We start from the raw sequence: 13,977 nt of genomic DNA, 5'->3' as shown, positions 1-13,977 counted from the left end.
ATGAGTAAGAGCCTACCACAGCTTAGGGATTACAGGCCAGGGGACACTGTTACTGATTTTCTTCAGAAAGCTACCCAACTCAGTACCCCTTTGAGTTGGTGGGTGTGGATTGTAACTACATTTCTAATTTACTCTAAGAGTTTCCTTTGAAGAACATCAACTCAAATTTCTAGCATCTTTTTCCTAAATGTACATATTGAACACACTATCTGTATGTTCAATCATGAATTTTAATAAATTACTGCCTTGTATCTCTGTTCTCTATATGCACATCTAAGAAACAGACCTGATGACTATTTCAATTTTCTCTCAAACTGATCAATGCATACTTCTTTTCAGTATAAGAAAAATTTGCGGCTGGATGCAGTGGAACATGTCTCTAATCCCAGCACTTTGGGAAGCTGAGGCGGGAAAATTGCTTCAGCCCAAGAGTTCAAGACCAGCCTAGGCAACACAGTTGTGACTCCATCTCTATGAAAAATTAAATTAAAATAAATAAATAAACAAAATTAAAAAACAGTTTGGAGGCCAGGTGCAGTGGCTCACGCCTGTAATTCCAGCACTTTGGGAGGCCCAAGACAGGCAGATCACCTGAGGTCAGGAGTTCTAGATAAGCCTGGCTAACATGGTGAAATGCCATCTCTACTAAGAATACAAAAATCAGCCACGTGTGGTAGTGCACGCCTGTAGTCCCTGCTATTTGGGAGGCAGAGTTTGCAGTGAGCCAACATCTCACTACTGCTCTCCAGCCTGGGTGACAAAGTGAGACTCTGTCTCAAAAAACACGAAAAACAAAACCAAAAAACCCCACACAAAAAAAAAACCCAAAAAACAATTTGGTAATTGGACAAGTAAATGTCTCACATATTTGAAAAAATCAATTATAAAGCAGGAAACTGAAACTGCATTTCAGAAACATGTTAGATATAAAAATGACTATATATCCTGTAATCTAAGAAGAAAGGGCAAGCATAAAGTCTAAAAGTCTATCTGCTATAGATGGACTAAAATTTATATGTAAAACTCATCTTACTATCTAAAATTTTTTTTTAAAGGCTTAAGAAGTGAATAAGAAGAAAAAAGTGTCAAACAGCACATGTAAAATGTTAATTATACTGATCTCTTTGAAGATTAACAAAGGTGATGGAATTTTCTGGCACTTGTAAACTCTTCAAAGTCACAACTTTAAAAAAACCTCTTAAATCCATTTGATATTAAAAAAAAAAAAAAAAACTCCAAACAAACAATCTTAGACTCCTTTTTAGAAATATAATTCTCAGGAAGGTAATGAAAAATGTCCCCCTCACCAGAAATTTTACTTTGTAAAGATTAAAAAGGCATCCCAAATAGAAAAATGAGCAAGATTCTAAACACTTATTCCATATGAACATGGGTCCATCAGTAAAACATGTGATATCTGATGCCTATACGCACCTCAACAACTGCTTCAGAGAGCTACCAGTTCAAGACTATAACACACAACCCACTAACTAATAAGGATAAAAAAGTGGAGGACGAAGCAGGAAGGCAACATTTGGCAACAAAGGTGAACATCTGCAAGTACAAATTCATACCTCAATAATCCCATTCACTTGATGTAGAGAAGGCACAAAATACGCATGCTATTGACAGTAACAAGAGAAATTCAAGTAAGATTTAACTTATGTTTTTTTCAAACATATGCCTTTGTCCAAAACAGAAAGAAATACAATTATATTTAATATAATAGATGTAGTTTTCCTTTGTTTCCCCAGACAAAGAAAAACACGTGTAAGAATGATTTGAAAATTTCTAAAAGCAATAATAAGGATATGTTTGTAAAAGTCTTATTTGTATGCGTCATACTACTTTCAGAGTCAAGCGCCAGATTTACTACTGACTTTGACATTTACATATATGACATCTATATAATATTTAAGGTCCTTTCAAAAATCTTAACATAATTACGGGCTGGGTGCGGTGGCTCACGCCTATAATCCTAGCACTTTAGGAGGCTGAGGCGGATGGACTACCTGAGGATGGGAGTTCAAGACCAGCCTGGCCAACATGGTGAAACCCCATCTCTACTAAAAAATGCAAAAAATTAGCCAGATGCAGTGGCACACACCTGTAATTCCAGCTACTCAGGAGGCTGAGGCGGAGGCTGCAGTGAGCCGAGATCACGCCACTGCACTCCAGCTTGGGAGACACAGCGAGACTCCGTCTCAAAAAAAAAAAAAAAAAAAAAAAAAGCAAAAAAAAGCATAATTACTATCTCCACCATGTATTTTCAGTACCCATTAGATTTATCCACCAGTTTCCTTTCTGAGGTCTGAATCTGGGAATATGGACAAAGTTTTATGCTTAACTCAAAGAAAAAATTTTTATGTTCTGGGTTAAGTTTTCAGCAGAACCTCTCGTTCTTAGAGAAGATTCATTCACACAGCCTCTTGTCCCCAACCCAAGAGAGGATCAGTGAAATAGATAGCAACTGTACCTGGCAATTCATCAGTGCTTCAAGTAAAGAAGTGATACAATTTTAATTATGTGTTATTTTCCGAAGCTTCCTTAGGTAAACAGAAACTAGAATTTTATTATGCTTTCTGACTCTGGGGAGGGCAGAATTCAGTTTCAGCTATATATCATGAAAGTGGATCAGAAACAGGTTGGAACAAGGACATGAAGCACGCTATAAGAAGCTACGATTTTAAAAGTGAGCTGGCTTATACGTTCACAACACTTTTCCAGTAGAAAGAAAGAGAGAGGAAGGAAAGCGCCTCCTTAGTGATTCCAGTCTGAGTTTTGTATCCCCCCACCTTTTCATTTATGCCTATGCATGGCTCACTGTAGAATGCTGAGCTACAACTTCTGCCTGGGTCAGGAACGGTTTCTTTTGTGGTTGCTGGTATTTAAAAGAGCTGTATCATGCCTTATCCCACGGGATGATGGGGAAAATCCATAGGTACCATGGAACAAAGGTTCTCAACAAGCTGCCCCCGCCTCCACCCCCTGCCTCCCCAGAGGACATACGGAAATGTCTAGAGACATTTTTGGTGGTGGTTGTTGTCACAAATGAAGGAGGGGTGTTACCAAACACACCACATTGCACAAGGCAGCCACCCACAACAAAGAATGTCAAGAGTGCTGAGGCTGAGAAACCCTGCCACAGAAGCAAAGGGTGAAGTGGGTAGCAATACAGAGAAATGCAAGAATGTCATGAACAATAATATGGTCTAAAATAGGAAAAGACTTGTATTACTTATTTAAACTTTCCTTTAGGCCTGTGTGTTGATTTTACTTCAGGCCTCAGGTGGCTGCCAAATTGGCTATACTCAACCACAGTGCTTTTAAATGGTCAGCTGTGTCCTTAGTAACTCAAATATGTTGGGTGCCATAAATATATCTAAGAACTATAGCACAAGTATATAAACCGTGCAATCTCAAGTATCCTACCCTAATAAAAACAAAGGTATTACTTTTTGCCTATTCCATCTGCATATACTAAAAACACGTAACAACAAATAATACTATTTTTATTGGATGAGAACCACCAAACAAATCCCTTCACATTATGGGACCACATACCATCAGATATTTTACAGGGATTCTAGGAAATGACAAAAGTCTGACAGTGTGCCCACTGTGAGATGTTTCGTTATGTTGCATAATTTTTAAAGTATACTCAGAATTATCTTCAGTCATATGAAGTCTCAGACAATAAGAGTGGAATGGCTTGGAGGGGATGGAAAGCATGACTTCCAAGATGGAAAAAAAAACTTGGAATGTGCTAGATTAACCTATCTAGGAGGATCCTGTATCTCCTTTCACTTTATGAACTTCAAATTTCTCCCTTCCCATGATAAAAAGAGTCCTTTGTCTCAGACAGCATGAGACACTGATTTCTCAAGTTTCCGTTGGGGTCTGAGGGAGAGGATGTAATTCAAAACAAAACAGGTGCAAGGAATAACAACCTGATAGGCAGGAACTCTGCTCTTAAAAATCTGAGCTAACCTCAGCTCTTATAATCTTTAACATGATCTACAGGAAGGCAGAGAACACAGTGACTGACTGGAGGAACCTCTCTGTGAAATATGATAACAACGTAAAGTCAAAATTGCTGAAAATGGACTTATTTCTCTTATGCACTCACTTATCAATAGGAATCCTCACGTTTTACAGTATTATTTCAATTACAACATTAATTTTTTTAAACACAGTTTTCTTTAGCTCAAGGTCTTTTACTCACCATCTACATCAGAGATTCTTACATTTTTTTTTTTTTTTTTTTTTTTTTGAGACGGAGTCTGGCTCTGTCGCCCGGGCTGGAGTGCAGTGGCCGGATCTCAGCTCACTGCAAGCTCCGCCCCCCGGGTTTACGCCATTCTCCTGCCTCAGCCTCCCGAGTAGCTGGGACTACAGGCGCCCGCCGCCTCGCCCGGCTAGTTTTTTGTATTTTTTAGTAGAGACTGGGTTTCACCGTGTTCGCCAGGATGGTCTCGATCTCCTGACCTAGTGATCCGCCCGTCTCGGCCTCCCAAAGTGCTGGGATTACAGGCTTGAGCCACCGCGCCCGGCCGATTCTTACATTTTTAATCATAACTCCCTCCACCCCCCACCCATAGCAGTGGTGGTGGCAGCAGCAGCAAGTATTAATAATAGCAACTAACACTTACTGAGCATTTACTATATAACAGAGACCTTGCTACCCACTTTCCACATATTAACTCACTTAATCTTCACAGCCACCCTATGAGGTCATTTTATTTTCCCATTTACAGAAGAAGTGGAGGCACAGAAATTAAGTAACTCACCCAAAATAGCACAGAAAGTAAGCAACAGAGCTAGGATCTAGAGGGAGACAAGCTGGCTCCAGAGCCCGCTCTTACCTACTACCTGAAAGGACCTCTCTGAGCACATGCTTCCAGCTTTTGTGTACTTACTAACTTAGAAATTATATACTATTCTATGAATACATTATGTACATTACATATCAAATGTAAAATAATAGCTAAAAGCCAGGTACACCTGTAGTCTCAGCTACTCTGGAGGCTGAGGCAGGGGGACCACTGAGCCTGGGAGTTCAAGGCCAGCCTATGCACCACAGCGATACCCTAGTCTCTAACAATAACCATAATAATAATAAAAAAGGATGCGATAAAATAAATAACACACTAACGTATTCTTCCACATATGTTATTGTCTTGCAAACCCCACTTTGAAAGCTACAGGCCTACAGAGCCCAAACTGCTTGGCCCAGCATTTGTGGTCTCTCACATGTTGACCTGTACCCACCCTGCCATTCACACATCCTCTCTCCTTGACACAACAGGCTGGTTTCCTCATTGCCTCCTGCAAACACTTTCTGATGCCCTCCTCCATGCCTGGGCTCATACCATGTCCCTTGCCTCAAAAACAGAAAGCTAGTTTCAAGGTTTATCCCAAGGCCCAATGTTCCCCTGAAACCTCTGATCTCTCCAGTCCATCCTGGTCTTGCCTCTCAGATGTGTGATCTCGGCCACATGCTTGGTGCACGTAACATGTAGCCATGTATTTCTGGGTAACTGTCTGCAGTGTCAATGGTTTATTTTCCAGGTAGCTCATAAGCTTCTTGAGAGCAGGGAATATGCTATAAATTTTCTTTGTATCCTCCATAGTACCTGAAATAGTATGTAGTATGATGTACTTAACTTCTCAATAAATATTTGCTAAACAGAAGAATAAACATTCTCCACATTTACTCTACATCTCTAAGGCCCAGGTCCAGAGGGTTAAGGTAAATGTCATACTAGAAAGCAGAGAAAGTAACATGACGGATACTTTGCTCTTTGCCTAAGCTCATTAGAACCATGACAGATTGACCTTATTCACTATGATTCCAGATGAAAAGGACCTCAGAGTCCCCAGCAATTCTGGCATCTATAGTGTGATGAGCTCACTTTAGGGAGCTCTTAAGTTTCTAAAGTAATGGCATCCTTCCTGGCCTTGTTTATCCACTATTGCCCACTCTATTGGCACTTTCCTATGGGTAAAGATAGTCTCAAACATGCACTTGGTATACCTGCTTACAGATGTCTGCAGCCAGCAGTTTCAGACGAAAAGACGTCCACCCTTTACCTTTATTCAAAAAACAAGAAAGTTTTCCCATGTCCTGTGATGTGATATAATTTGCTCAAACGTTGTTTCCAATGATGACTATTCTGACATGCCAACTGCCCTCCTCTCCTATCTATTCCTGATTCCCCTTAGCCTACTTGTTCTTTTGTCTGCAGCAACAATTACTTTCTAACAAACTATCTAACTTACTTATTATATTTACTATAATAAGTTCTGATATGTTTTACTCTTGCTGCTGGAATATAAGTGCACTGAGAGCAGTAATCTTGGAGGGCAAGGATGTGTCTCTTCTGTTCTCTGATGTAGCCTAAGCACCCAAAACAGTGCTTGGCACGTGCTCAATTAGCAGTTGTCAAATGAATGAATAAACAGATGGATATCAAGTCCCATTTTGCCCACAATCCCGAAGGCCCCAGAGAGAATCCTTCTCGCCTGACAATATTCCTTGTCTTCACCCAGAGAAGCAGTGTACAGAGAAGCAGTATACAGAGTTTCTTATACAGAGAAGCAGTATAGTACAGTGGTTAACTACACAAGCTCCAAAGCTTCAAACAACCCTGAGCTTGAATCCCAGTTTTAATCTTGCATAAATTTAGTGAAATCTCACAACCCCTCCTGTTCTCAGTTTTCTCACCAGCAGGATGGGAATAACACCTATCCTCCAGAAGAGGCTCTGGAGGAACTCAGTGACTGGTACATCACACACACGCTCTCGCACTAAATATATATATATATATATATATATATATATTTTTTTTTTTTTCCTCTTTTTGCTAGTAATTCCCCTACTCTAATCAACTGACAAATCTCTAAGTTCCACATGCCCCTGACTGATACTCTGAGTTCTGAGCACTTCAAAACAGCAGTACATTGCCTGGGGAATAATGACAGTGCAGTACAGTCAATGCTCCAGAACCTGGCAGCTAAGAGCTGTCTCCAACACCCAGCAAAAGCTCCCTAAGTAACAGACACTAAATAAAAGCTTTTGGATGTTTATAAGGAAGGGATTAATTCATCTTCAAAAGTAGCATTTTAATTAAAAATGACTTTTCTGGGCTTATATCCAGAAAGGAATATATTGCCAAAAGGTAAGATTTAACAAGGTTTAGTTCTTTCTTTAGGTTTGTTTTTTTTTAAGAGTCCAGTGCTTCCCAATCCTTTTCACATCAAGGCACACATAGAAAGTAATCTTTCTTTGGCACTCTGGGATAAAACCGACGATGCTGCTCCCAGCTGCAGGTGACTGCCTAGAGGCCCCAGCCCTGCCAGGCCACACTCAGACTCCCTGAGAGCTGAAGGAATCGATAAATACCTTGGCACATCCATAGCCACACCACTGGAGAAACTCTGCCTTAACACTTTTTGGACTGGGGACCTTTCTAGCAACTTAGATTTTTCTCCTTTCACACTAACACAAGTTCTCAAAAAGAAAGAATAAATCTGGCCACCTGACAAGAGTGAGCATTTTCTTCAAATGATGACTCATTCCAGAAAAAAAGCACACAGACCAGAAATCCACCTATAACTTATAACATCAGCATAGTTTCACGCTTTTCTTTTTGATTTTCCATTCTGAAACAATATTTTCGAGGCATAAAACAAACAACAATGGAGATGGTCAACATCTTAGGTCGCCAAATGGAATCTATCAAGAAATGTTCCATTTCTGGACAGCTGGACCATTTTTATGTTTCACAATTTTGTACTTTTAAGAAATACAAATGATATTAAAATTCTTAAAGCACTAAGACATTGTCTCATGTGATTACATTTTTAAAAGATGGAAATGATAGTTCTTTTATATTTAATCACAAATTTTGATGTAACAGCAATATTAATAGAAATATATATACATATCTTTTCTATAAATGTTCATTTGCTTCCCTATTTAAGAAACTCCAGTAGAGTTGACACTTAAGGCTACCTCTGTCACTGATTTTCTACTTGCTTCCACTGCTCCCGTCTGTAGCATAGACTGAAGGGCGGTTGGTACCATCCCTGCTTCTTGCACAGTGATTCCTTCATACAACTAGCTGGCCGAAATAGCCTACCTTTACTTCTTTCTTTGTTTTCTGGTTTTCTTCCCATAAAGGTAATGCCAAGGTCTAGTCCAATTTCGGTCTTCATGTGTCCCATCCAGCCCAACACTACTGTTCCCATCATGTAAAGATTCTGACCCTATAGCAAACACAGAGTATATTGGGATGTTCCAGACTCAAGCAGAAATGGCCTCAGTTTCAGTCTCCTTTTATGCCTGATGCCCTGTCTGGCATTGTATCTTCTGTCTCCTCTTCATTTCTGTTACTCATATGATCCCTGGTCCCTGAGGGCTCACTTGGCTTCTAATCCACAGCTCTCTTTAAGTTTGCCTCAAAGGCAAACTCCTTATGTTTTCACCAGTGCCTAGAACAGGGTAAGCAAGCTACAGTGTCTGCTGAATTAAATTTAGTCCTGACCAACTTCTCATGGTCCTATCAGTTCCTAGATCTAGGATCTGTAACTCCTATGGTTACCCAAGTTTGAGAGGTTTTGTCAGACCCTTAAGGATGATAGAAGGTATGGCAACTATGGACTTGGCTATAGGCTAGGTCCCAAGGGAGGATCTGTATTTCCAGATACAGATTTAGTAGCATTAAATGGAAGACCAAAGAGAAATGATGACAGAGAGATGAGTGGAGAGGGAAGGGTACAATATACCTTTTACGGGTCACAGCTTCCCTGGGTTTCACTGACTTCTTCTGTCTCAATAACACAAATAGATTTACTTTGTTTCCACTGTATGATAACATACTAAATTAGATTTAAGGGGAGCAACTGAGTGATAAAGTTTATCTTTAGATGGATTCTTGGTTTCTTCTCCTTAGCCATAAAAAGTTGTTATTCGCATCAGAGGCAGCACATTCTAAAGAAAATAGGAACACAGGCTTTGGAGTTTAATATGTTATCTCAGCCGGGCGCGGTGGCTCATGCCTGTAATCCCAACACTTTGGGAGGCTGAGGTAGGGGGATCACTTGAGGTCAGGAGTTCCATACCAGCCTGGCCAACATGGTGAAACCCAGTCTCTACTAAAAACACAAAAATTGGCCAGGCGTGGTGGCGGGCGCTTGTAATCCAAGCTACTTGGGAGGCTAAGGCAGGAGAATTGCTTAAACCCAGGACGCAGAGGTTGCAGTGAGCTGAGATGGCGCCACTGCACTCCAGCCTGGGCGACAGAGTGAGACTCTGTCTCAAAAGGAAAAAAAAAAAAGAGCTAAATTAAAGAGCAATAGATCACCTTTTATTTGTATATAACAACAACAACAACAACAACAAAAACCCAAAATAGACAAGAAATGAAAAAGCTGAAAATTCAAACTCTTATTTCAAATGGTATACATTTTCTTATGAATTACCCAAAATGTGAGTTAAGTACCCAAGAATCAGAATAAACCCTTCCTCATGATTGTTGGCCTCTTATATTGAGCTCCTCCTCAATATAAGAATTTTCTGAACTCCAATATGATCTCTTGAGAGTGATAAGCAACCTAGTAATAATGTTAAGTCCCCAACATGAAGAGTTTCGGCAACAAAAACAGAAGGTTAATTCTACTTAAGAGACACAGCAGCCCTGCTAGTGATGTTCCCAAATGAGGTAATGTCCATGGCTCTTATCTAGCCTTTATTGAGATTTAATGTCATTTACCCCTGGCTCTCATGAATCTGCTGCATAACCTCACCTTTTCTAATGTGTGTTACTTCTAACCATCTCAACACAGCAATTATGAACCTCTGGTTTTTAAAATGATTAAGAAATGAATCCCACATGTTCTTTTTTTTTGCAAGTGTTATAATTTGAGTCTTTCTTCCATAGTCCCAGAAAATTCAGAGATCAGCATATTTCTTGTTTTGAAGGTATACTATAGAAATACTCTGAGATTTGATATATTTATGTAAACATTTTCAAAGCGGTCAAAATGTATAATTCAAGAAAACGTTCTGTGAAAGAATTTGTTTTCTGACTACAAAATGATTTCCTGCTTTTGAAAAAAATAACAACTTTATATTTACTTAGCTGGCTCTGGAGATCCCATGGAGATGATCATTCCTTTCAATCTCTAACACCTCTTTTCCAGGTGCAGGCTTTTTAATGATTTCAAAGGTAGCTTTATGTGGAGAGGAATCTATAAGATGTAGAAAGGAAAAAGAAAAAGAGCCCTTCCCAACTTAACCCTTTATGCTTTCCCCAGAAAGAACCACAGGATGGACAGAACTAGGACAACACAGGTGTGACACTCAAATGGACACGCCAGAAAGACTTTCCACATCCCTTTGACTTCTTTTTCTGAACCAGGGTAAACCAACCTTGATAAAGGTAGGAATCTGCCTGACAAACATGAATACGATACCCAAAACCCACATTTGCTGGCTTTTATTCAACAAGCCCTTCATCTCACCAACACTTAGGAACAAGAGCAACAGCCACAACAAACCCAGAGTGCTAGGGTTTTACCCTTTCCACAGGATTTCACATTTTATCTAGCAGAAGAAGTAAACTTGAGACTATCAAAAGCAGCCCAGAGGCAGAGCAACAGACCATGTTTTGTTGCTGGGCAGACTGGTGAAACTCAGCCAGAACTGTCAGTAGTGTGTATGGGAAACAAGGCTGGGAGGCTCATTTGCACAACTGATGAGAGAGCCCAAGAAGCAACTCCAACCAAACTATTTGGACAAAGTTCAGCCAAGAGTGGATCTTCAGTAAAGAAAATCTGATGGCTTATCCACTTGACAAGCTAGGCCTTCCTTCTAACTCAGATACACTTTGGAAAGGTTGTTCTGTATTCCTCATCATTCCAGCCCTGCTCTTTCGAAGAATCAGCAGAGTCTGACACAATCAAGAGATATAAATTTTGAGGCAGAGCAAAGAATTTTTGGGTCACAATGGTCCATCTTTAAGACCAAGACAATAACCCCTGCCCCTCTCTTCATCACAGGGATGTAGTGAGAACTCAAGGGAGATGAGTGCTCAAGAGCTGATAGTAAAGAAAAGACCTAAGACCCATAATGTATGTAACATAGACTAGATGATCTCAAACTGCAGTCTGGGGCAGTGCAATCTTTTCAAGAGGTCCCCAAGACAAATTATTTTCAAGTGATGCCAAGAAAATAGTTTCCTCTTTTACTCTCATTCTCTCATGAGTGTACAGTGGAGTTTGCCAGAGGCTACAAGGTGTGTGAGGATGTCATTATTTTGATGACTAATGCAATATGTACTTGTGAGTCCTCGTGTTTTAATATTTTCTCAAGTTTACTTTTTTTTTTGAGACAGAGTCTCACTCTGCCGCCCAGGCTGGAGGGCAGTGGCATGATCTCGGCACACTGCAACCTCTGCCTCTGGGGTTCAAGCAATTTTCGTGCCTCATCCTTCCAAGCTGAGTAGCTGGGACTAAAGGCATGTACCACCACACAGTTAATTTATGTATTTTTAGTGGAGATGGGGTTTCGCCATGTTGGCCAGGCTCGTCCTGAATTCCTGGCCTCAAGTGATCTGTTCAGCTCAGCCTCCCAAAGTGCTGGGATTATAGGCATGAGCCATCACACCGGCCTGTCTCAAGTTTACTTTCTAATTGAATATTGATAGAGAAAACTCTCTGGGAGCCGTAATAGCTTTTAAGAGTCTAAAGAGGTCCTGAGACAAATTTGAAAACTGCCAACCTAGAACTTCAGTCCCACCCAAACCAGTAGGTTCCCACTCAGGGGCTACCTTCTCACCCACTGGGAGCCTTTATGCTGCTCTCTTTGCATGGGAGACTCCTTCCCTTTCTTTACTTGGCTAACTTCTTCAGTCTCTGCTTAGATGTTGCTTCCTCTGGGACATTTTCCTCGATTTCCCAGAGGAGCCTGGTGGCCCTGCTATGTGTTCACCCAGCACTTAGCGCACTACATTGTGATTGCCTATTTTCTGGTACTTTTTTGTCCTTGGCTCCTTCAAGGCAAAAACTGACTTACTTGCTATTATGACTCTGACACAGTGGTATGTAGTAGGCATTCAGTAAATATTTGTTGAATATAGAAAACAATCAAGGAACGGCCAGGCACAGTGGCTCATGTCCATAATCCCGGCACTTTGGGAGGCCAAGGTGGGTGGATCATTTGAGGTCAGGAGTTCGAGACCAGCCTGGTCAACATGGTGAAACCCAATCTCTACTAAAAATACAAAAATTGGCGACTGTGGGAACAGTGGGGGTGCAGAAAGCTCGTAATTCCAACTTCTCAGAAGGTTGAGGCACAAGAATGGCTTGAACCCAGGAGGCAGAGTTTGCACTGAACCGAGACTACACCACTGCACCCCTGCCTGGGCAACAGAGTAAGACCCTGTCTCAAAAAAAAAAAAAAAAAAAAGAAAAAGACAAAGATAGTTCTACCTTGCATTCTTATTACCTAGGGAGAATGAGTTATGAAATAACTAGTTTTCATTATAGTACAGGTTTATTAAAATTAATAATAATAGACTATCTATATATCTTGTGGTGTACCAGGCACTATTCTAAGCATGTTGTATGTATTAACTCCCTTAGTGTTCACAGAGTTCCTATGAGGTATATGCTACTATTATCCTTATCTCAAAAATGAAGACATGGATGTATAAGTAATGAGGGGTAGATCTGAGATTCACACCCAGGCTGTCTGGCTCCAAAGTTTCATCTTGTTAATCACTCCAGCCACTGCCTGCCACATCAGCAGTGTCGATCTCAGGCTTATAACATGTATTGAGATCTCAAGGCCATCTCTCAACTCTGTTCATAAACCGGGAACATGACCTGACATTTATATTCCACCCCTAACCCTATGCCCATGTGAGCAACTATAGCAGCCATTTGAACACAAGACCTCACCAATACTACCTGTCCTCAAGTTAGGGTTGAAATAGGGCAGTTTCAGCAAAAAGTCTCTTTCTCGTTTATTTTTTGTATGTTACTTTTTTCTAGAAGAAGTGTTAGGTTAAAAACAAAAAACTTGTACATTTGTTCAAAATAATAAGGTTTTTTGGTAGCACAGAGAAAACAGGAAAGGTTCAATACTTCCATGTACTAAGGTGCTGTGCCACAGGGCAAACTCTCCCTGATGTGTATAACTCTTCCTGTGCCTCTTAGGTTAACCTCTCTCAAGGTAGCTTCCAGTTTTACTCTGAATAAGTAGTAGCCCAGAATGTTTTGCAGGCATACGTGATGGAAAAGACAAAGTTTTATCTGGCTCACAGAGGTAAGGCCAAGTGGGAGAAAGTATACTGTAGAAAACACGGGATTTATTGCAAAAGATAATCTGAGAGAATCACAATGTAACACTGTAGTGATATTTGGGATGAAAAAAGCATAACTAGGAGATACCTGATCTTTCAGAAGTAGAAAAAAAGTTCTACAAAGTTAAGAGGCTGTGTATCAAATCTTCACCAGCTAACAGTACATGAGAAACCAGAGTTCATCTTATGGTGTTTGACAGAAGTCACACAAAGCAACTTTACTTACCTGGAGAAGTGTCCCATGAATATGGTTTTGCCGGAAACACTGGTCAGTGCAGCTGGGGAGTGTGGCCAACAGAGTTCGAATGGTATTAGGAATGTGATCTATCATAACAAATGGGACCAAGGCACGAGCTGCCATTTCACGGGAGTGATAGACAGGTGAGTGACCACACCTGGGGAGAAATAAAAACACAAGACCATTCAACAGTCATCTCTACATCTGTCTTTGTATATACTTACATTCTATCTAGCATGGGCTGGAACATTCAGGGGTTACGGGGAGACAGGAGTTGCTCCTTATTCCAAATGATGTTTTGTATCTGCATTAGTTCTACAGGTGACTTTGCTTTGGTTAAAAACATCGTTAGCACCTATAATTCTTTAT

At 40.4% G+C, this 13,977-nt stretch overlaps 1 protein-coding gene across 15 annotated transcripts in view; it reads right to left on the bottom strand.

The window, feature by feature from the left end:
* THADA (THADA armadillo repeat containing) overlaps positions 1-13,977 on the bottom strand; it is a 358,465-nt gene that overhangs the window by 152,267 nt on the left and 192,221 nt on the right. For all 15 annotated transcript variants that reach the window (XR_012422434.1, XR_012422435.1, XR_012422436.1 and 12 more), the window contains one exon: positions 13,597-13,765. Coding sequence is in view for 12 of the 15 variants with exons in the window: in XM_065527132.2 (XP_065383204.1) it covers positions 13,597-13,765 (169 nt within the window). In the remaining 3 variants the exon portion in view is untranslated. The remainder of the gene's footprint in view (positions 1-13,596; positions 13,766-13,977) is intronic.

This window comes from Macaca fascicularis, chromosome 13 (assembly GCF_037993035.2).
Source record: "Macaca fascicularis isolate 582-1 chromosome 13, T2T-MFA8v1.1".
NCBI classification, from domain to species: Eukaryota; Metazoa; Chordata; class Mammalia; order Primates; family Cercopithecidae; genus Macaca; species Macaca fascicularis.
The sequence above is the reverse complement of the archived record's forward strand: the minus strand, read 5'-3'. Positions and strand labels throughout refer to the sequence as shown.